This window comes from Myotis nattereri (assembly GCF_964212035.1).
Source record: "Myotis nattereri genome assembly, chromosome: 2".
In the NCBI taxonomy this organism is placed as follows: domain Eukaryota; kingdom Metazoa; phylum Chordata; class Mammalia; order Chiroptera; family Vespertilionidae; genus Myotis; species Myotis nattereri.
Window position 1 is genome coordinate 182,799,581 of NC_138076.1, and position 25,570 is coordinate 182,825,150.

Sequence of the window (25,570 nt, forward strand, 5' to 3'; positions counted from 1 at the left end):
CGATATTCCTAAATGAGAAAATACTATTCTAAGGGTTAATTAAACATTTCAAATGAAGGTAGGATATGAAAAGGGGGCATAATTTCAAAGGTACACATTAAGTAGCTTTGCATACATATACAAATATAAAATATATACCATGTTAAAAAGTCAAAACCTGTATTAATGAGTAGCAAAAAATAAAGTATAATAACTTAGAGTTTTACAGTTAATAAATACTTAAGCTTGCCATCCTGGACCCCACCCTCTATGTGAGCATATAATCTGGAGAGGGAAGATTGCTGAGCTGCTATAATAGCCATCTTTGGGCTTTGTGGCTGGGATGCTTTCCACACCAGGGACACAGGATCAGGGAATATGCTTCTTCCGTATCTGAGATTCTGATTTCCCCAGGGTCTCCAGTAGAACATACAAAGAAACTTTGAGAGTCATGTGTGAATATATCTTCCAGCCTAGCTTATCATTGCAACTCAAATGTGGGAGATTTCAAGCAATCAGTACTCTTTAGAATATGGTATTTGATAATCTACACTAATAAAAGACAAACATGCAAACTGACCATACCTTTGCTATACCTTAAGCCATGCCCACCAGTCAATTAGAGTGACTATATGCAAATTAACCCGACCAAGATGACGGCCAGCAGCCACGGAGCTGGAGCAAGCAGGAGGCTTGGTTGCCCAAATGATGGAGGAAGCCAAGCTTCCTGCCTGCTGTGGCCCCAGCTCTGGGCTTCACTCAAAGCAACAAAGTTTCAATTATAGAAGATAAATAAACCCCAGATACCTGCTTTCAGCCGGCAGTGGCCACAGAGCTGGAGTGAGCAGGAGGCTTGGTTGCCCCTGGCAATGAAGGAAACCAAGCTTCCCTCCCTCCCACCCTGGCTGGCTCTGAGCTCCTTTCAAGGCTACAAAGTTTCAATTATAGAAGGTAAATAAATCCCAGAATAAAAAAAAAAGAAAAAGAAAAAAAAGAGAGGCTGGGAGCTTCCATCCCCGGGGTGGGGAGGTGGGGAAGGATTGGCCAGCCTGAAAATGGCCCTCATCCCCTCACCCAGGCTGGCCAGGCACCCCAGTAGGGTCCCCTACCCTGAAGGGGGTGTGACCAGCCTGCAAACAGCCATCAGCCCCTCACCCAGGCTGGCCAGGCACCCCAGCAGGACTCCTTCCCTGATCCGGGACATCCTTCAGGGCAAACCAGCCGGCCCCCACCCATGCACCAGGGCTCTATCCTTTATAATAAAAGGGTAATATGCAAACTGTCCCTAACAGTAAAATGACTGGGAATGACTGGTCACTATGACACACACTGACCACCTGGGGGCAGACGCTCAATGCAGGAGCTGCCCTCTGGTGGTCAGTGTGCTCCTACAGGGGGAGCTCTGCTCAGTCACAAGCCATGCTGACGGCTGCCAGTAAAGCGGTGTTGGTGGGAGCCTCTCCCACCTCCTCAGCAATGCTAAGGATGTCCGACTGCAGCTTAGGCCTGCTCCCCGCTGGCAAGTGGACATCCCCCAAAGGCTCCTGGGCTGCCAGAGGGATGTCTGCTTGCCAGCTTAGGCCCAGTCCCCTGGGGAGAGGGCCCAAGGCAGCAGATGGTCATCCCCTGAGGGGTCCCAGACTGCAAGAGGGCACAGGCCCGGCTGAGGGACCCCCACCCCCGAGGGCACAAATTTTTGTGCACTGGTCCTCTAGTTACTAATAATAGGAATTTGTGATAAGTCATGTTTTCTATGTACCAGCCACCCTATCTTTATTAGCCAGTTTTTATGTCAACCCAGTAGTTCAATAACTGATTATCTCCAATGTATCTATGAAAAACACTCTTGGTTAAAGTGATCTAATAGGTAAGTGTTTGCATTCATGACTTCAGAATCCAAGCTCTGAATAATTGTGCCCACTGCCTCTCCACTCCTGCAAACATTAAAATCATCTTTATAGTTTATCAGAATTAATTATTGTACTAACCTTTAGAAATTCTTGTGGCAAATCCTTGCTTGATTATTCTACCTTAACACAGAGACAACTTGGTTTTTAAAATCGTTTTAGAAGAAGTTAAATGGACCAAGAGATTTAACTATTTCAGAAGGTTTACTATAAGTTTTACATAGGATGTTAGGCAATATATGGTATATCAAAGAATTATTTGCTAAGCCTTTCACATAAAGATTACTGTTAATCTGTGCTCTGGCTATACATAGTGTTTTAGCACATGACTGCTAGTAAAAAAATTACTGGGTATATTCCAAATTGTATTATTTGATATTTGTATGGCATTTGGCAAGTTGTAATTTTCTTTACCTTATTTTTGCCATCTGTAAAATGGGGATGAGAACAATAGCGTCTCACAGGGTGCTTATAATGTTTAAAGTCAATACACATAAAGCACTCTGGTGCCTGGAATATAACTTAGTACATGTTATTTATTGGTTAAACAAATATCTACAGAAATGTTTACATTCTGTGATCCTGGAGAAAAATGGGACACTGTGTCTACATGTCATGTTTTTCATTCTTGTAAATTTAATTAACCTACAAGAGGGTTGTAGGTTCAAACCATGTACCTGGTTGGGGCCCATGTGGGAGGCAACCAATCAATGTGTCCTTGTGTCTCTCTCATTTCGATGTCTGTCTCACCCCCCTTCCACTTTCTGGGGGGGAAAAAAAAATGGAAAAAATATCCTCATTCCTTGAGTGATAATCAAAATATATGTAAACATTGCTTAAGTTTACTTGTGTGACTATCCTGGAGGCTACATAATGATTTTCATTTAGGACATGGCTAATGAGGTTCCTGTTGATTACTATCATTTTATTAGCATATCGACTTTTTGTTTTGTTTTGTTTGTTTACATATCAGTACACTTTAAAATTTGTTTCATTTCAGAAAATTTTGAGGTACTCTGTGGAATTCAATTCTTTATTGATTAGTATTACGTTTGTTGCTTTTTAGTCTTTGATCATTCACTTCTGTTTACCCAAAAAGGCAGCTTGAAGAGTTTAAAACAGGTTGTGATATGGATAAAAGGCTTAATGCAAATGGATTTGTTACTGGTGGAGTGCTCTACCTGTCCGCACCTGCCACTGGTGGAGGTGGGCTTCTTGGGATACCACGGGAGGAATTTCCTGAGGCCCCACAAAAGAATGAGATATCATGGGAAGTTTTATTTCTGTGGAATTAAGCCCCTGGGTTCCCAAGTTCCCATCTCCCTCCAAGGAAAAAGTCCCATTTTGTCTTCAGGGGGCTAAGATCAAAGTCATTGTCCACAGTTTCTGCTCCATATTTGCACAGCATTCTGGTAGCTTGTGTTCCTAGCTGCAGTCCATTGTGTGTGGGGTACACATGGCCATGGACCATGTGCTTCTAGGGCCACAGGGCCATAGGAGTGAAAGGAAGCAGGAGCGAAGCGAGAGGAGCAAGAGAGAGAAAAAATTCTTTGTTTCTGGTTTAAAACTCACATCTTACCAGTTTGGCTCAGTGGATAGAGCATCGCCTGCAGACTCAAGGGTCCCGGGTTCGATTCTGGTCAAGGGCATGTACTTTGGTTTTGGGCACATCCCCAGTAAGGGGTGTGGAGGAGGCAGCTGATAGATGTTTCTCTCTCATTGATGTTTCTAACTCTCTATCCCTCTCCCTTCCTCTCTGTAAAAAATCAATAAAATATATTTAAAAAAAATAAAAATAAAACTCACATCTTACCCAATGAATCCTTTGGGATTTCCCATGCTTGCAGAGGCTCCATCCCCCAGCCAATGATCTTTGTTCCCGGGCTAGATTGACTGGCAAGTACCTTCCCTACATCATTTGGACTTCACTGCATGCACCCATCTTCCTCGTCATCAGTCATCAGGTCCCTTCCCCAGTGATCTGCAGGGAATGGACCAGTGGTTCCCTGGGGTGCGCGAAGCTGCAGCTTCCTGGTGAAGCTGCCCAAATGACCAGGCTTATAATGCCTGGCTTCCCCTTTGCTTCTTTCCTATTATTAATATTCACTAGCTAGTTATGGCAGTAACTGATTTGTATAACAAGTCTACCTGTCAGAAATCTGACATGTTGCATCTAACACTGTCACACCTAACTAAAATATGTACAGCTCTAGCTGCTAATTCTTGATGATTAAACAGACCTCCCTGCCTGTGTTTTAATGGTTAAAACTTCGACTTGTCACTTTCCTAATCGGTTTCATGGGATCTTTTTTATTTCCTGTCATATAAACTCTTCCCTGTGCACTTATGTCCTCTTCAGCAATTCTATAATTATTTTTGTTTTACATAGATAGAAACATGTTTTTCCTCCTTTTTTACATATGGTGTTTTGCTTCATGCAGAGAGAACTACACAGATGACGTGCTTTTAAAAATCCAAATTTTATTCCATTTTACATTTTTATGTTTATAACCCTGAATGTCTCCAAAATGTCCTTACCTAAAGCACTTCATAGTCTCATTACTAGATTTATACCAGTAACCATACATCAGCTTTCTTAGGGATAATCTTTAAGCAGAACTTAGTAAGACAAGCTTTGAAAACTATCATTCCTAGGAAAGTAAATCGTGAATCACGAAACATCAGTTTAATCTCTCCCCTTGACAATTTAATAGGACAGATTGAAATATCAAAGCTGATGCAAGTGGGATCAATGGATTATCTCAGGCCCTGAACATATTCTTTTAAATTGGGGGACTTGACAGAGTGGTTGTGAGAGGGATGTGTATTGTGTGTTCCTTGTCATGTGCAGAGCATTAAGTTTTCAGAGCTCAGGACTGAGTAGATGTGGTTTACCTGGACGTGAAGCGGGAAGAAAGGAATTAGGAGGGCATGAAAGAGAAAAGGGGGGCTACAGGAGGAGCAGGGTAGAGAGATTTACATGTGAACTCAGGGGGCTTTGTCATGGAAATTGTATAAAGTGATATACAGTGTAAATCGACTTGAGCATGTCCCTGGATAGCAGGCGGTTTACAGCCTCCACGAGCAGAGATTACTGCCTTATCTTGTCATACTAAATTAACATGGCAGCACATTGTTAAACAGTAGTGACCTCTTCATCGCCGCCTAGAAGAAAGGTGATATTTAACTCTCTCTCTCTCTCTCTCTCTCTCTCTCTCTCTCTCTCTCTCTCTCTCTCTTTTCTTACACCCTTAAATTATTTGCAGGTTAGACTGTAGCCATTTTTAAATTATTATAGAAATAATTTTATACTAAGGTGACAAAAGATAGGTGCAGTTAGATAAAATGGAGACTTTGGGTAGAATAATAAGATTTTACTTATTCAGTGTTCTAAACATGCCATGCTATCTTTATACATTGATACAATGGGGCTAAGAACGCATATGCTGCCACTTAATTCCTAATTATTCTACAAATAGCTTATTAATTTATGTAAAAGTTAATTTTTAGACTTTGTATTAAGATTCTCACTTCAACGGACAAGTGAAGCTCCCTCTTAACCATTTGTTACAAGACTAACATTAGGTAAGCTTCACATTTTCAACTTGAAATGTGCCAAGAATATTCACCATCCTTTGCTCAGTCTTGAACCAGGACCACGCTGTAGAATGGAGTTGGATGGCTTACTCTTAAGCTTCCCTCTTCTTAGAAAATATCTGTTCAAAGCATATTAGGTATCTACCAATTCCTATTTCTTTTTTCCTATTTTCTTTTGGCCCTTAGTGGTTTGAGTTGAAAAGTAGTATTGGTATAGGATTTCAGAGAGTTTGTTTTACATATAGTCTGCCATTTCAAAGCATTGTCTCATTATTTACACTTGTAGAACTAATCATTTCCCTTAGGTTCAGTTTTAACATAGCTCCCTGTTTAGGTTCAGCTGAGTCCATGGACTCACCTTGTGTCTCTTCAGGATCATCTTAGCATCTGGATATCTTGGGATCATTCCTTCAATTTATCTCCCCTTCTACAACTTTAGCATTTAGTTCAATTTTCTTCTATGTTGATGCTTATAATATTTCAAATTTCTCTTCTACCCGACAGGCCTTTAGCTACTGGTGCAACCTATCATCTCCTCTTCCCGTTCCCTTTCATTTCAGTGCTTATTTCACTTAGCATAATACTCTCCAGGTCCCTCTATGCTGTATCAAAGGGTAAGAGATCCTTCTTTTTTATAGCTGCATAGTATTCCATGATGTAAATGTACTACATCTTTTTTATACACTCATCTACTGATGGACACTTGGGCTGTTTCCAGATTTTAGATATTGTAAGTGGTGCTGGTGTGAACATAGGGGTGCGTATATTCTTTCTGATTGGTGTAATGTAGCTTTTCAAACTTGCTTCATGAATCTTTAAATAAAATTCATCTAAATGTGCTTTATACAGCCATTCCACAGTGGGAATAATCCTTTATCAGTAGGTTCTTGATTTGTACCAAAGAAAACTCAATGATCTAATCTAAATCAGAAATAAGGCTTTATTTGATTTACAAACAAGTATTACATGGAAATTAGAGTATACTAGCATGCAAAGAATTCACAAGAAGTGTGGGTGAGAATGATTTCCTTAGCTGGCAGACATACAGACTATTTGGTATTTTATAATAAAGGTTCATTAACATTTAAACAAGTGGGTGTTTTTTGTTGTTGTTGTTGTTGACAGCAATGACATTGCAGTTAATTCTTGGCTCTGGAATCAAATGCTCAGAGATATTAATTTAATGAGAAATGTAGATATCACCACAGGCATGGCTCAGTGGTTGATTGTCGACCTATGAAACCAGAGGTCACAGTTTGATTCTCATCGGGGCATATGGCTGGGTTGTGGGCTTGATTACCAGTGTGGGGTGTGCTGGAGGCAGGCGATTAATGATTCATTCTCATCATTGATGTTTCTATTTCTCTCTCCCTCTCCCTTCCTCTCTGAAGTCAATAAAAATATTTTTTAAAAAATGCAGATATCAAGCTTGAGTTACAATGAAAGCACACACCATTTTTCCTATTAGCTAAAAATAATATCACTTTTAAAAAGGATTTATTTTCATTTGTTAAAGCTGTTACATGTGAGGAAAGTAAGATATTAAACTAAACTTTGCTAATATTTTATAACTTAGTGAATTTGAGAGCGAAGGTCATTTTGATTGTGCATATGATAAAACATTTATTCCACTGGTTTAGCTCTAATTGTCACTGAATATGAAGACAATCTACTGGAAATATTCATCACCCCTTTGATTCCCAGGGTGCATTTGTTTATCTTGTTTGGCTAGATTTGGGCCTCCTCTTCTTGCAGTTCTATGCAGACTTTAGCATTCTTTGAAGCTAGTGATCTTCCTAATTATTCTAAAATCAAAAACATATTAATAGCTCTGTGATAGAACTACCATGCTATAGAGAAACTAGTCACCAAATAGTATAGTGAAATAGTAATATGAGCATATAAGTGTATGCTAAGTGTCTGTGATTTCATAGTCAAAGAAAATCATGGGGGGAAAAAAACTTAAAATGTAAATTTATTAATAATTTTTTATAGTTCTGCCAGTCTGTACCCAAGATGGATTCTCAGTTTGACTATTTTTGAATGCCTTGTCTCATCACAAACCACAAAAGTCACTACATTTTCAGGTGTTGTTATAATAAATAGTAGAACTTCCAGAAGAAGAGAAGCAGTCTGGACATATGTGTGCTGCTTGTATTTTTGACTATTCATGATAAAATCTCATAAAATCATTAGTCAGCTAGTTGAAGGTATAGAAGTAGATAAATATAACATGTACAAAAGATTCAGTGAGAATAAATGCAATAATGCTTGTGTTAAATCAAGCTTTGCAAAGATGTTATACTGCCAAATGTTCTTAGAATAATCAGGAGAAAGAAAAGATAGGGAGAAAACCTATTGTAGACAGAGCCATCTGACCCGTTAGGCACTGCTGACACAGTGCCAGGAGTCCCCTGTCCTTTCAGGGCCATTGAGAATGTTTCGGTTTCCTTTAAAATCAGAATAGGAAAAGTGAACTTTTAGGTTGAAGAAAAAAAAAAGAAAAAAATATATATATTAAACCAGTGGAGTCATAACATGTATTTTAAAATATTTTATTCTATTTTATGTATGTATGTATGTATGTATTTTTTCATAATTATGGAGAGAAGGAGTTTATGAAGACAAAAATGCATAGGGCTCAGGAAAGTTATGATGTGGCCCTGGAGGTTGGTAAAACACCTAAAACTATTTTGCAAAAACTGTTCAAAGATGACCTTTATATAGAGTCCTTGCCACTTTTCTTCTTTCTCATCATCCAGCTTCATACCCACTCATTTGCATTCCATGCTTAATCATCCTGTGTATGAAATTGGAATGCCATTTTTATTCCAGGTCACTTTGTTATCTATCATAATCTTTTAGTAGTTTAAATTGTGATATTGACCAACTAATATCAGTATTCATCTATTGTCTAGTCCAAAACAAAGATCAAGTTATTTATCAGTTTAGAGCCATGTTAATTAACTTGTATATGGCAATACAATCAACACTAAGATAAATAAAACAGATTTATTTAAAAACTGAAACAAAGAAAGATGTTGTTTAGTATTATTTTTCTTTCTACATTCTTTCATTTATTCTTTACGTGCTAGTTTATTCAGACATAATGAAAAAAGCAAAAGCTACTATCCACAAGAACTTGATTATTTATAATTGAGAGGTTTTAGTTTTATATATGAACTATCCATTGGCATTGAGTTTCTTTAATTATTTCTCTTCAAGATATTTTTTATTATTTTTGAGGAAAATATATGCCTTCACATTTTTATTTTATAATTTAGAAAAGAAACAGTTCCTTCATCTAATTTTGCATAGCTAAGTATTTTTGCAGCATTCAAATAGCTACAGATTTTCATGGTGGATAAAGGGATTTTTACATGATCCCTGTAATTATGACGAGATTTCCTTAGTGAGTGAAGTGCCTCATTTATGTACCTCTACAGGAGAAAAAGTCATCATAGTAAATTTTACACAAGTAGCAATAGTGAAAAAATGGAAAGATCAGTGCAACCAGAAATCATAGCTATATGAATACAGTAAAACCACTGGGAATGGCACAAATACAATTTAGAATAAAATTAGGTGCAATTCCTGTTTTTAAGTTCAAATACCTGGTCTATATAGTCAGAGGGGAAAAAGAGGCTGAATAGTTATTGTGGGCTTGTGATAAGGACCTTAGTTAGACCTTATAAGTTAAACATAGACTCAGCTGTGGGGTTGGACTTTGCAAGTGCATTTAAATACGTTTTCTGGTGTAGACTAAGTAGCTTGAACTATTAGCATTTTTTTAATTTTAAAAGCTTTATGTAATGTTTATATATATGTGATATATATGTATATATGTAATATATGTATGTAATATACGTATATATGTAACATATATGTATATATATATACTTATTATAATCTTTTTAAATTTAATTACTCTTATAATTTGCATTGTTACATGCTTTCTTGTCTGGAGGAAGAATGGGCAGAGTTAGAATTTGTATTTGTTGAAGAAACATGTTAAGATTTGAAAGACCTCTAGATTTATCATGGAAAACCCCCCTCAAAAAAAAAAAATCCTTGGTACAGAAAAAAAAGTTTGAAAATCAGGTATAATCTTCCCTATGCTTACACTTCTACCTCATTTCCCCATCTCCATAATATTCCAGTTGTACAAGATGGTTCCTTAATATTGTGTTAAATCTATGAGAAATTTTTCAACTTTGCTTTTCTTATAGCAGTGATTTTCAACCTAGATGACACAAGAATTTTTAAAACATTCAGTACCTGACTATTTAGTCACAGGCACTGACCTCTTTCCCCTTAGATTGTCAAATTAAAAAAAAATTAATATAGCCATAGCCGTTCCTTGTGAATGAATCAAAATTACACCTATTTTTTGTCCCATTGAAAAACAAAATTGGTGTTTTAGTAGTTAGTTTATGTGTGCCATGAGATGAAAAAGGTTAAATTTGCTGACTTGTGGCATAAACTTCTATCTACTCTTTCCTTCATTTTATTTCCAATTGCTTTTTTTTCTCAGCTTTTGTCTCATTCTAAGCACCCTCTATATTAGCCTGTATTTCAGTACTTTCTTTCTAACATTATAGTCACCTAAGTGCATTATGAGTACCAGTAAAATAGGAGAAAATTGTCCCAAAGGAGTTGGTCATGTTTTACCAAAATCTTTAATGCCTCATTCTTCAGTGCAATGACAAGGGAAAAAAGTCAATTCAATTAAACTAAGACTTATTGAGTATCTCTTATGTATAAAACTCAATCTGGTGGGGAAAATGGATACACACATACATCCTAATTAAGGCTTTGATAATATTGTGGAATACAGATAATATTGAATGTTACGATGGAAGAATTTATGATATCTTATGGAAGTTTATGGGTAAAAAAACATTTTCTGACTGATAAAGAAAGGATATTGCTAGGTAAATGGTTCCCCAGCAGAGCTTCTCAAAATGTGGACTGGGCTGCCCAGCCAATGTGGCTCAGTGGTTGAGCATCGACCTGTGAACTCAAAGGTCACGGTTCAATTCCTGGTCAGGGCACATGCCTGGATTCTGAGCTCGACCCCCTGTGTATGGTGTACAGGAGGCAGCCAATCAGTGATTCTCTCTCATCATTGATGTTATACGTCAAATTTCATATTAGGTGTATATTTGTATGTATTTTTAAAAACTACTTTGTTATTTATACCCCACTAGAGATTAATTTACAGACCTGCTTTTCCTAGTAAGATTTATCACTGTCCATTTGGTGGTGGCATAGTGCCTAGGGAAAAACATACCCCTCTCCATAGGGATGGACTAAGGCCATGTAGTCCATTTCAGTGGTGGAAGGTAACCTACTGTATCTTACTGTAAATACAGATTTTTTAAATGTGGATTATTTAAAGGAAGATAGAATGATAATAGTTTTAGAATGATTAAAGACTAAAGGTAAGACCTGTTGTGCTTTCTTATATTTGCCATTTACAGGCCTATAGAATGTAAACCTGACATTACATCTTAAATGTCCTTTAGTCTACAACTCTCATTTTGAGATTGGAAAAATTAAAGTTTATAGAGGTGAAGAGACTTTGTTAGTATCAAAGGTAGTGATTTTTGCTTCACCGTGTGACAGATAATGTTGATGCCACTCTAAAGAAGAAAATGAACGTGAGCCAAGAGCAACAGCTGGTTTGGGTAACAGAATCCTGAGTTCACATTTATACATGTTAGTTTGAGATACTGAGTTATTTAGGTGGAAAACAGATTATTGGAAATATGTGATTGAAACTCCCCTGCCAAGCGATGGAAATGTGAAAGTACCTGCCTAGATGTAAGTTTTGAAATTGTGAATTTAAGAAGAGCCATTTATTCCACGCAAATATCCCTTGAGAATTTACAGTTCTGAAGGAAGTAAACCTAAACCATATTTTAAAGCTTGAAGTTGTCTTGAAAGAGGCAGAGAAGTGAGAAAAGGAGGCGATGGCCTGGGGAAAGCAAGGAGTTAAATCATGGTTGTGTCACTAAGTGGAGGGGAGAGTGATGATAAATAAGTTTCTGTATCATCCAAAGGAGTTCTAAATTTTTTTCTGAAAGCAAGGTAGAAGCCACTGAAATCTCTTTAATACAGAATCTTAAGATTATACCCCTAAGAGAGAGAAAAGTAGATAATTTTTATGGCTGCTGAATACATTTTAGAGGATTTAAGGTCAAAACAGGCAATGCCTGAGATAAGAATAAACAGCAGACTGTGGGCCTTCAGAAATAGAGGAAAAGACCTGTTTGATATTCGAAACATTTTGAAGAAGTTATGAACAATGTTGGATTTCACTATTAGAATATTTTTTTTTATTTTTTATTGATTTCAGAGAGGAAGGGAGAGGGAGAGAGAGAGAGAAACATCAATGATGAGAAAGAATCTTTGATTGGCTTCTTCCTATAAACCCCAAACGGGATGGAGCCAGCAACCCAGGCATGTGCCCTGATCAGAATCAAACTGTGACCTTCTGGTTCATAGGTCAAAGCTCATCCACTGAGCCACGCTAGTGGGGCTTAGAAGATTTTTTGTATTTCCTCTGGGATTCGGTATGATGTTTTTTAAAAAATAGGCACATGTTTAACAAATTTTGTATTTATGCCTTGTGTGTTGACAGGGAGTAGTGTTCAAAATGTTATTAGGAGTTTGACAAAACTGCTTAATTTTCATTTGGAAATACAAGACAAGGAGTTTGAAATATAAAATGTAGCCAATCAAAAATAGTATGGAAAGTTGAATATCTATTAACATACACTATGAAACTAACCTGGCATATTAGAAACACTGTATAGGATTGAGAAATGCCATATATGGAGTGAAACAAACTTTGACTAGAAAATTAGATTAAGGTTAATAAAATTAGAATGTTTAGGTGTTTTCGTCCAATGAGAAGCTGTGTAACATAATGATTAAAATTACAATTGAAAGAATCAAAGAGATAAGGCTTCAAATTATTTTTTATTTAAGTTGAAGTAGATAGCTCCAACTCAGTTTCTGTATGTGTTAAATCAGTAATAATAATAATACCTACTTCATAGGTCTGTTAGGAGGGATCAAAGTAGGAGGCTAGACACTCCAATATAGTGATTGACACATTGGTGAGTTTAATAAATGGTGCTTTTATTATTTTGCTATGAAAATGCTTTCAGGTTCTGAATAAAATCTGGGGTTAATTATGGCAAATAAAGACATTCTAATTCAAACATATTCAACAAAAGAATTATTCTCAAGCATATTGCAAGAAGAGTGGTATATAAGATGGCCATATAAAAATCTATAGTTACTCAAATTGTCAAGTTTCAGAATTGACACTCAAGTGAAGTTGTTGAAAGCTTCATCGTGTAGGTCATTTTAAACTAGCTTTTACCACACTCAAGAAACCCTGTGGTCAGATTCTCATCCTTTCCACCGGTTGCATAGGTCTTCTATGCACAGACCTGCTATTGACTTCTCTTTTTCCGTGCACAAAGCTGCTATTCACTTCCAGGAAAGTCAGTGGCTCTGTGGAATTGGATAAGAATTTGGCCTACAATGAGTGATTTGAATGAATGAATTTGGAATTGGCAAGAAAATACAAACATATGCCACATTTACTTGGTACATTCACGCCTCAAGAGAACTCAGGTAGCACGTAAATTCTGCATAAAAAGCCAGAGATTTTCAGCAGGAACCTATTTCAAAGTCAGCTTAAATCTTCTCCATGTACTTTTGTCATATTCCAAGAACAAGGCAAAATATTATATTTAATTATTTCTTATTGGAATGTAAAAGGCTAAAGAGTCTCTTCTGATAAAGTAGCACCTACTCTTTACAAAGCTGGTATCAGAAGATAGGACTAACAGTAATGTCATAGGCTAATTTAACATGTGGATTTACTTAGTTTTTTGGTGTGTGTGTGTGTGTGTTGTTTTTTTTTTGGGGGGGTACACTTTTTTAAAGCCAATCTTTAGTGCAGAGATCCTCAAACTTTTTAAATAGGGGGCCAGTTCACTGTCCCTCAGACATTCCACACATGCGCACTGCGGGCCCGGGACCAGTCGGCTGCTAAGCAGGACAGGCAGCGGCGGCAAAAACACCCGGAGGGCCGGATAAATGTTTTCGGCGGGCCGCATGCGGCCCGCGGGCCGCAGTTTGATGACCCCTGCTTTAGTGGCTGGATTGATACTGGACTACTTGCAAGTTAAATGTTATCCTTTGCTTTTTGTAGGCAAAATACAACCAAGGTGCATGGGTGTCCACTTGTGTACTGGCATTAAGTTGGAGGGAGTCTAAACCTTCTTCTGTTTTCAGTAGTAGACAAATTTCTTCTCCCGATATTATTGCTCATGCAACTTTTAGTACCAGAGACACTGAACCTTAAAAATGGGAGAAATGTTGTATTTTTGACAGCTTCTCCCTTCCACTGACTGAAACAATAAAAATAATCATGAAGCTGTCGGAATGGCCTCTGCATATAATGTCATTTGCCTGTGATTTTCTTTGCTTCTCTAGATAATTGAATTTATTCAGGCAATTTATTTTTTAAATGTGCGGTCTCCGTGAATGGAAACATCTTAACTAAAGACAACCGTTTTATTTCCTCTTAATTAAATATATACGTGTGTGTGTGTATACTTCTGTTAGAACCAAGGGAGTAGAAGAAAAATAATGGGACACCAAAAATGTACTGTAAAAAAATTAATTGAAGAGAGGAAGTGTGACTCTTGTAACCAAATATTCTGACGTTGTGTTCACCCCCTGTCTATGTTCAAAGTCTCTAGGTGCTCAATAGGAGCTTTTAAATTATTTTTCCCTGTGTGACATTGCTAAGTATAATAAATGGATATAGCAGCGGACTTTTGAAAGAAGCCTCTGTGTGTCATCTCAGAGCTGGTAAGCATAGCACTACCCGGTTGGTCCCCATCTTGAGACTCACTCTTAATAAATGACCAGCATAAAGATAATGGCTATTTAATTTAAGCTCCATTAGTCAAAAATGTAGCTGTATAACACAAATAAAGCTTATATTCTCATGGTGTGGGAAATATAAAGAATTCATGCCTTTATTTTGGATTGGCATTTTTGTGAGTTATTGAGCACCAAGGCAGAAGGACTTTGAGATATCAGAAATATTGAGGGATATTCAGAAGTCATGAATTCAAGTAGAATGGTAGAAGGGAATACATATGTCCAAAATTCAAAATTATGTATTTGTTTTCTCTCTATACTCTCTATACTCCATAGAATTTAGAATGACAAATACAACTTTTCTCTTGACAGAATGATTTTTTTAATGGAGCAAAACCACCTCCTCTTATTTACACCTGTGATCACAACTCAATAAAGCACTCATGGCAGTAGGTTTCTGCAAAACTTTTTTGGTGTTGATAAATTTCATTTTTGTTCTCCCCTCATTCTAACATCTGTATGACAAGAATTTTAGAGGTTAAACATACAGCAGTCTGAGTGCTAAATCATTGTAAATAAGAGAAAATGTGTCTGGTTCTAATTTCTCCTTTATACAGTGCTATTTTTTTTTCATACCTTAGACATGCTTCCTAGAATAACAAAAATCTTTTATTCTAACATTTTTATTCTAGGTGGAGTTTTTTTTTCCCTTTTTTGTTTTTTTTCTCTCCGCTTTGCAGATTGTGTAAGTGCCCATTATTATTTCCATGTATACATTTTTCTTTCTAAAACATCTTTCATCTTTCAAAATCAATTATAAATAATGATAAACTTTGAAAACTGTGCATGGTAAACCCAAGTCACTGAAGGCGATGGTGATGCCCACTTATAGCTTCCATTTTTAGACCTAAGTGAAGAGCACTTGGCCATATGCTCATTTCCCTGGGTGGACACTTTCTGATGGCTCATGAACTAAAATGGATTTAACCATTCACTAGAAATTAATGGTTTATAAATAATAATTTTACATCCTTTATTTTTTTACCAGCATCTTGAATTTTGAGGCATGCCTGTTCCACATACAAATGTAAAGATTTTAAGCTATATAACAAACATGTCATTTGAATACTGAGGCAGATTATACCTATTATTTACATTGCTGGGGTCAGAAATTAGGGCTAACAATCAAATTTAGATGAATTTAGTTATGTGGATTTTATTATTTTTTAGGTATACTGATTCTATTTTAATAATCATCTCAGTTTGCTAACCACTGTTTTTGTCAATACCATAATCATTATTTCAATCTCCCAAGCAAAAAATACGTTTATCTTTGTCTCCTTCTTTTTTATTTTCAAATTATCTAATCCTATCAGTACTTGCTTCCAGATTTCTTTAGGATTTCTAACAGCTACAATCTAGTGAAAATCTTTTTATCATCACATATGTGGCATGGTAACAGTTTCCTATACAGTGGAATCTTTACTTTCTCTTCTACCCAATTCATCCTCCTTATTACTACTAGACCAATCTTCCTAACAACCCAGTTTAAGAGAATAAACCAGTATAGAAACTAGAAGAATTCTTCATGGCCTTTCAGGTCAAATGTATACAATTCTGTTTGACTTTCAGGACCCTTCATAAAATGAGTCTCCTATGATAGTCATTCTCTAATTTATTATTCTTCATTTATTTGTGTCAAGCCACAACCTTCTCTTGTGTGTGTGTGTGCGTGTACTCTATAAACTATTCTTGATGATTTATCTAGGGAAGAATTCTCTATATCTTTTCCTCTCTATTTTTTTAGGCTTAGATAAAAAAATTCTATACATAAATATTTAATAAATTAAGTAATTGACTCAATATGTATTTATTATGTACTAATAATAGGATTTAGGGTACATGGCCAATAATCTGACATGATCCTGTCTTGATGGTGTAGAAAGAAAATTAAAAAACCAATCCTAAACAGTGTGCTAAGTGCTATGATAAAGTTTCCACCTTCCTTTGAGTTCCAATGTTCTTTCTTCTTTAAACTTCTTCTTATGTATAATTTGGTACCATACAATTTAGTATTATAGTTGTTATCATTACTAATTTTTCCTGTGTATTTACATGCCTATCAAATTTAATTTTAAACTCTTTGAGGAAAGAGAATCAGCTTTATGTTTTTATACCTTTGACATCTCTTACAGATGAGGGAAGCAATATGACTTAATGATGGCCAGCATAGATATTAAAGGTAGATGATCTTGGGTTTGGTTCCGTAATTTACAAGTTCCTACTACTACTTGAGTAAATTACTCTTAGGAGCTTAATTCCCTCATCTGTTATATGGGAATAATAGTCTTTATGGAATTTCTCTGAGAATTATAAAAGATTATATACATTAAACTTTTAGAGCAGTGCCTTTCAGAACTCCAAGTTTGGTAGCTATATTTTTTACTGAAACAGTAGTGACTTTACACAGATTTTGTGTATTTGGACAGGGAAATTCCTAATAGCTTAGTGATATTTTAAAAAGTCTTCAGAACTACAAGACTAAAATAAAATTTATATATAGCATTACTCATATAAACCATGTGAAAATAATATTTGCAGAGAATACAATGTTTTACCTATAAGACTGCCGTGTCTCTGATTATGTGTGCTACAAAATGGTCCTGATATGCCTGCTAAAGTAGGCTCAGAACATTATGAGTTATACCATGAATAAATAGTTTGGCTTGTTGGGAAATTTTATGAGTGTGTGCACTGCCTAATGTCTAATCATTACTTTTGGAATGAGAACTGAAGCTTGTGCTTCTTATATCTCAAATCATTGCTTAATGTCAGTTCCCTCTGAAAGGAAAAGGACTACTTTTGTGATCAGCATGGTGCTCTATTGAAAGTTTTAATAGTATACTTACCTGGCAGAGGAGATACCATGATCACGAAGGTGGCTTTCCCAGGGCAAGGCTTATCCATTGCACTCTGAATGTGCCAAACCTGCGATTTCCCCAAATATGGGAAACTCGACTGCATGATTTGTGGTAGAGGGGGACAGCATTCACGCTCTAGCCTTAAATAAAAATAAAATAAATAAAAAAGGTTTAGTTAGTGTAGAAAAATATGCCTTTATAATTGTTTTCTTTTTAATATAATGAAACATTTTATTTATTTATTTTTAATCCTCACCTGAATATATTTTTCCATTGACTTATAGAGAGAGTGGAAGAGAGAGGGAAAGAGAGAGAGAAATATTGATGTTAGAGAAACACATCGATTGGTTTCTTCCTGCCAGTGCCCCAACCAGGGCCTGGCCTGGGGAGGTGTCTGCAACCAAGGTATATGCCCTTGACAAGAATGAAACCTGGGACCCTTTGGTCCTCAGGCCGAGGCTCTATCCACTGAGCCAAACCGCCTAGGGCTAATAGGAAAATTGGGTTACTATAATGACATAACGGAGTTGATGGGCATTGGGCTATGAAGCCATCAGCCTAATCTAGTGAGGAGACAACATGCTACTCAAGGTGCTCCTGGAGCATAGAGAAGGGAAACTAGCAAAAATAATCAGTACTTAATCTATCCCTCCTCACATTACTGTCTCTGTTGTTTTGTATTTAGAGCATAAAGGAACATAAGGATTTGTTTGCAAGAGAACCTAGTGGTCCTAATTTCTCATGAATAAACAAAAATCTTGATATGTCTATCTCACAAGAAGAAAGAAAAATATGAAAGTAGATGTATGGCATATTAATAATTGGTGTCATGTATTTATGAAAAATAATTTATTACTCTATTTTTTAGACTGACTTTAAAAAGTTTTATTTCATAATGAGGAGTAATTGAACATTCTTTCTTTGATCATTTCTCTGAGTTATCACTTTGTAGAGAACCATGAAACTGTGAAATTTAAAAATCGAGTATGCAACAGAGATAAAAGCACATTAATGGTCGAATGACATTGTGTAGACTACATTTTTTCTTCTTAAAAAGTTTGTATTCACTTATCTTTAAAAATAGGTCACCTTAAAATATTTAAATTGTTCTTTAAAAAAATTGATTCCATGGATGCAGTTTGATTTCAGCAGAAAGAATTATGAAACTAATTGTATTTGCATTTTCTCTTTTTGGTGGAGTGTTAGGGAGAGGGGTTTGTCTCTTCTCCCTTTCCAGGTAAAAGCCTGGCTTTTCTTTATTTGTTTTTATATATTTCTGTGTTTTGCTTATTGTTCTATCCTAATATTATGCCGGGAGCATACTTACTTTAATAAATATTTATATAGCTCTTGTCATTTCTCAGTTATAATTTGATGAGTTTTATCATTTGTAAAACAAATATTAACTAATGAGATCCCTGAATACATATAACTCATTATTTTATAACTCAATCCACTAACAACCCAATGAGGTACATAATAGTATTATGCCCACTTTACAGATGAAGAAAATGAGACAAAGAAAGATTGAATAACTTGCCCAAGGTCACACAACTAGTGAATGTGAAACCAGGATTTGAACCAAAGCTATTTGGCTTTAGGTTCTCTGTGTTCAACTGCGAACATCTTTATGCTGCCTCACAAGTTAGCACTCAAGGCATTTTATCAATAATTAAATATGACCCGCGTTAACGTTTCTTCTCAGTGCTTGGGAAAAAAAAAACAAACAAAAAAAAACTACAAATCAAGTTAGATGGTTGCTAAATTTTTATCCTATTGCATAGCAGAGGAATCTTTAAAATATTCTGTATTTTTAGGCTTTGAGCAGCTGAGCTGCAGTGACTTGGCGGCTGCGGTTCTCAGGTGATGCACCCTGAACCAGAGAGGAAGGAGCCCTATTCTGGGGTGTGTCACCCGAGAACCACCCTCTTGCAATCCAGGACCCCTTGGGGGATGTCGGAGAGCTGGTTTTGGCTCAATCCCCACAGGGCCAGGCTGAGGGGACCCCCCCCCAGTGCATGAATCCATACACTGGACCTCTAGTATAAAATATAAGGGTTCCATAAAAACTGACTTTGGTTTCTTGTAACTAGCTAGCACACCATGTAGAGTAGGTCAAGTGCATCCTACTTTAGCATTTGATCGTCTCAAACCCCAGGGAACTTTAAAAACCATTCATAACCATCCCTTGCTGGTGCCATCCCTAGATAGATATGTAAACCACTCATCTAATATCTGGAATCTCAATTAGTTTACCTTGTAGTTGTTCAAGCACTAAGAATTGTTGATCTTATAAAACTCAATAAGATTTAAAAGATTCATTAGTGGCTTTTTCCAACATAGAATGGGGACCAGTTGTGATAAGCTCTGTCTCTATAGATGGCTATGGAAATTGCCCAAATAATATTGTGTCTGACGATTTCTATTTTTTGAATTGCTGAACCTAAGTACACATTAGGTAGCTCTTGTTTAGGCAAAAATTTAGAAAAGATTTTAAGTTGGATGGCTTTAATACTAGCAGTTAACACAAGTATAACAGGCACCCTTCAGAGATCTGTCTATAGGTGCTGATTTTGTTTTATAGGTCTTGGGAACTGACCATATCCTGTTCCTAGAATATTGACCATATTAACCAAAGAATGACTCTATTCATCATTTTAAGTGTTGGTTTTTGGCTCATATTATGTTTTCCTTTCCGGAAAATTTGTATTTGATATTTGAACTGGTATAATTGTCAAAATGATAACATTCCTCATAAAAGATGGCAATTTGTTCTGCCTTCCATTTCAAATTTATATATGTATTATCACAAGGTGATTGCTGAATCAGAAAACAATTGCCATTAATAAAGTAATGTTTTTCTTCAATGTGTTTATTATTCTTTAAGTATAATGAAAATATTGACCTCTTTCTAAATGTTTACCTTGGGAACAGTAAATAGTATAAATTATTGAAATATATACCTTTAACTAAGTTTATCCTAATAAAATGTCAATAATGTCATAGGTCGAAGCTCTTTTTGCAAATAAATGATCATTTAAAAATTGTGTAATTTGTATATATTGATGGGTTTATATTACTTTCTGTGAAGATATATACATTTAGGCCAGAGCTTCTTAACCAATAATCCATGGTTTGGCTCAGTGGATAGAGCACTGACTGGTCTGTGGACTGAAGGGTCCTGGGTTCAATTCTGGTCAAGCTCAATCCCCCAAACGGGGTTGGGGTGTGTGTCGGAGGCAACTAATCCTGTGTCTCTCTCACATTGATGTTTCTCTCTCTCTGTCTCTCCCCCTCCCTTTTACTCTCTCTAAATCAATGGAAAAGATATTCTTGGGTGAGGACTAACAAAAAACAACAACAGAAAGTTTATAATCCTTTTTTACCAGTTGACTTCAGAAATAATATATAATATTTCTAAGATTTCTTCTGCAAAATACTGAGGATTGTCCTTAGAGTTCATAAAACTTGAGTGAATATATATTGCGAATCTGCACCACTAATGCCATTGTTAGTAAACTCTCCGGATGTTCACCTGCCAGGAAAGTGAAGAGAAACACATAGACATTATTTCAGGTACAGTGAATGCAATCCCAGGGAAGAAACTGGAAAAAAAAATGAGGCCTGTCTTGACTGAAGACTGGGCCAGCACTCCTTCACAAGCTATTCACCATGTTAACGAACAATGGAGCCTCACACTGAAACATCTGCTAACTACATAAAACTGTTAAAGGGATTAACAGTGCCAGAGGCTGAAATGTAATCAGACAGGTGAAATAGCGATAAGGTAAATATTTCTGCGTGAAATAGCAGTAATGCTTAATTAATTTACTTATTTTTATACTGGGGGATAATTGAGTTTAGAGTAATTGTGAAGTATGTTTTACTCTTTAAAATATGCCCTCCCACTCTACAAGGTGTAGAGAATTAGAGACATGCAAAAGGGGAAATTATTGTATTTTGCATTCATTTGACCTATGCTCTGACATTTTAATGGACTTAATTGCCTACCATTTGGGTGTCCTTTTCTCTACTGATGATGCTATAGGTGTGTGATTTTGCATTATGGCAAGTTAAGTTCGGCTGCTGAGTTCTTGTTTGTAGTGTTTCCATCAGATAATATGAAAACAGAATAAAATAGAAATGTTCAGAGTGAAGCTAAAACTGGGGTGCTTCTGCCTTTGACCCTGGAAGTAAATGAGAAGAAATATCTGTAAGAAATTAATGTAGAGGTTTTTCTGTGTTCTGGTTTGCAAACTAAAATGAGCTAATATGTTTGATGGGCCCTTCATAAAAACATGCCTTAGTTTTTACTGAATGAATTTGTGTTTGCTGTGTGTGTGTGTGTGTGTGTGTGTGTGTGTATGCATATTATACATTTGCTTGTATTTATGTGTTGGTTTTAAATAAATAATCCAGAAGTGTACCTTCACTTAGCCTGCAGGGGCTTGTCATTATTACCTTATGCATATTGATTTCTAAATCCAAGTCCATTAGAAGTTAAGAGTCATCCATGAAAGTATTATCTATAGAATATTCATTCAAGACATAGTAATTATCAGAGACATATTCTGTACTATTTGTAAGAATTGGAGTTTAGAATTACAATTTCAAAGACTCTATTAGCACACTTTTAAAAAACTTTTTTAACTTCTTTTTCCCCATTTTCTTCGCCCCACCCAAAAAACTGATGTTTTTGCCAGAGCTGATATCTTTATTTTTTATTTTTTAAAATATATTTTTATTGAGTTTTTACAGAGAGGAAGGGAAAGGGATAGAGAGTTAGAAACATTGATGAGAGAGAAACTTCGATCGGGTGCCTCCTGCACATCCCACATTGGGGATGTGCCCACAACCAAGGTACATGCCCTTGACTAGAATCAAACCTGGGACCTTTCAGTCCGCAGGCCGATGCTCTATCCACTGAGCCAAACCAGTCAGGGCAAGAGCTGATATCTTTAAACTCATTAAGAAAAAAATCATAGGAACAGATTATGATCATCTTTGTGCTGACATTTCATTTTCATCTATTTTTTAGTATTTCTATACTTTTAAGTTACTAAAAAATGTTAGCATTAGCCTTAAAACATGAGATATCAAATCAGTGTGATTTGTCACTTTTCTGGGATATACATAATCTACTAGTATGTCTTAAATAGAGAACAAATGTGTAAACACAGATATAATCTATTCTGAATATTAAATATGCACACACTCAAATATACTTTAATTGAAACTTTTAATAATGTGGAAGTAAGAAATATACTTAGGGGAAGACTAACTTCCTCAAAGACCTTAGGATATAGACATTTTTTAATTTAATTTTTTTCTACCACCATTTATTCCCCTATGCCCTGTCCCACCTCCCCTCTGCCTCCCCCCAACCCCTCCACAACCACTGAAATCACCACATTGTTGTCCATGTCCATGAGCTCTGTCTTTTATTTTTAAGAAGAGCTCTACTTTGGGGGGAGTCAAAGGATTATGGAAGTAAGAAAAACCTTTAAGTAAAAAAAAAATAGTTTTTCTTTACCATTCTAATATTACTCATCTTGACACTGTCTGAAAAATCAATTTATAATTTTTATACAAAATATACTCCAAATATTATACAGATTTCCAGATTTGTGTTAGAAATTGTGGGAGAAATAATGACAAAAGGAACACCGCAAATTTGTTTAAATTATAGAATTATAGAATAAATTATTTTATACAAATGCACAATTATGAAGAGGTAAAGTCTGCAAGAAACTTTACTTTGTAAGGCAAATGAGGCTTAAGTACTAAATCACACAGAGTATTGACAGATACAATGTTTTAGATAGCAAATGCAACTGAAAATATCTTCAGCATAAGCAGAAATAAACTTGCAGTATTTCTATCTTATGTCAAAATGACCTGTTGGATGATGCTTTCTCTAAAAAATAAGAGGCAGGTGGAGAACTCTCACTTTAATTGAGAGTGCCATCAAGAAGAGGTGGCTACTTAAAATAAAAGACATTCAAGTCTATATACTGTGATTTGTTTAAGCTTTACAGTGTCATGAGGAAGTTAAATATAGATGACCGCCACATTTAATATTCCTAGGAAAATCTACTTTCAAACAAGTGCAGAAACATAAGTAAATCTAATCAATATACCCAATCTCAGCAACAAAATCTTCAGATTTTTATTACTCTGATGAATTGGTCTTTGACTTTATCACTAGCCTGTAAAGTTAATATATTCTTTTTTAAAATTTCCTTTGCAGAGTGACATTCCACTTCTTAATGTTTCAAGCCACATAGTCATTAAAAAATAAACTTACTGAACTTCAGACAAATTTTTTTTTTGCTTTCTCTTTCAGGAAGTCGATGGCAATAAAGTTATGTCTTCATTTGCCCCACACAACTCATCTACCTCACCTCAGAAGGCAGAAGAAGGTGGGCGACAGAGTGGCGAGTCCTTGTCTAGTACAGCCCTGGGAACTCCGGAGCGGCGCAAAGGCAGCCTGGCTGATGTTGTGGACACCTTGAAGCAGAGGAAAATGGAAGAGCTCATCAAAAATGAGCCAGAAGGTAAAGGCTGGGAAAGAAAGTTGTTGCCGTCTCCTTATTTGAATAGTTTAATTTCACCCTCTAGTTCCATTTTTGACATACTCCCTCTAAGTGCAATTGGACAAAATAGAAACCTAATGCTACAAAGATGGGTACTAGTTCTTTCAGAAACATTTAAATATGGCTATGCCAATGTTTTTATCATTAATGTCTGCTGCGATGTCTTATCTTCACCCATAGATAAGTTACGGTCGAGTAAAACAGCTAAGGATGGGTCGTGGTGTTTTAAGGGTCTATGATGTGTGAGGCTGGAGTTCCAAGGTGAATGGGGAGTAGCTGTAGCCAGGGGGCTCCCCTGCTAGTATCAGGGAAAGAGCACTTTGTACCTGGAGTGCTCTCCTCTGTGATCTCAAGGTGCGAGTATACACATACCGCCATTTGGCCTAGATCTTGAGTATTTTGTTCAGCAAGCGACGGATCAATATGCATCCATTCCTCTTTTACTCTCCTTGGTCAAGGAATTTTGAATTGCGAAACAGAATGAGTAGTGAATTGCCAATAATAGTATGCAGGTGATCCAAGTAATCAATCATTATTTATTAAATGTGTTGTATGACTTCACATTAGTTAATTGAAACAATAATACAATATTAAATTAGAACTGCTAATAAAAATGTCTCATTGTTCTAAAAAAAAATAGAATATAGCAGCAGAGCCTAAGGGGACATTTTGCAACTTTGTTATATTTTATAACCTTTACTTATTAATGCATTTTATACTACCTTGATAATTAGGACTCTTTCTTATATGGTCCACAATTAATATGGCTAGGCCTATTATATATTTGAAAAGTAGTGATTCTCTAACTCTACTAGCTATCCCGAACTTTCCATTTGTTCAACTTTATAGGATGCCTTGCTTTTAAGATTTCATCTTCTAAAATCTCTTTATTAGTTGATAGGTGATATGCACATGGACTAATCTTAAAATTAAAGCAAACAAACTAATAAAACAACTAATACAAGTTTGATCATTTGTGTATTACTGATAGTCATCCTTTATGTTACAGATATTTACTAAATCCTATTTAAACCTATGTCCATCCAAAGCATGGATACCACATTGCACATAAGAACATGCCTCCTATTTCAGAGTCAGGTAGAAAGTTAAAACAAACAAACAAAAAACAGGGACATAAAAAGACACACTTTATACAAAAAATAGTCTGCATTTATACTACATAACACTGAGTTAGACTCATTTCTATTCTGTTGTTGGGAAACTGGTAAATTATGAGTATATCTGACACAAAATGTATGTTAACCAGTATATTTGGGAGTCATGTTTTAATTAAAATGTCTGGGTCCCTACCAGACACATAGTTGGGACATGGATTTTAGTTAAAATTTACCTAGTTCACATGATCTTACAGTTGGAAGGGATTTTAGAGATAATCTAGTCAAAGACTTTTTGGCTTCCATCTGCATGGATATAAAAATGCAGTTTTGAGGAGGACCCAGATGATTTCTCTATAGGAATTTTTTTTCTGATATTAAAACTACTTGTCTTACTATAAGAATTGTTTTTTAAGAAAAAGAAAAATTAAAAGGAAGAAACTTGTAGCTTTTCCATATTACATCTCTTAACCTTAACCTAATGATGAGGTAGTCCTTTATCATTGTTTATCTATTCTGTTCATTTTGCTTGAACATTT

The 25,570-nt window shown here is 35.9% G+C and overlaps 1 protein-coding gene across 6 annotated transcripts in view; it reads left to right on the forward strand.

Moving 5' to 3' along the window:
* Nucleotides 1–25,570, forward strand: part of SOX5 (SRY-box transcription factor 5) — a 966,957-nt gene that overhangs the window by 638,080 nt on the left and 303,307 nt on the right. For all 6 annotated transcript variants that reach the window (XM_081083091.1, XM_081083093.1, XM_081083089.1 and 3 more), the window contains one exon: nucleotides 23,667–23,877. In XM_081083091.1, the coding sequence (XP_080939217.1) occupies nucleotides 23,667–23,877 (211 nt within the window). The remainder of the gene's footprint in view (nucleotides 1–23,666; nucleotides 23,878–25,570) is intronic.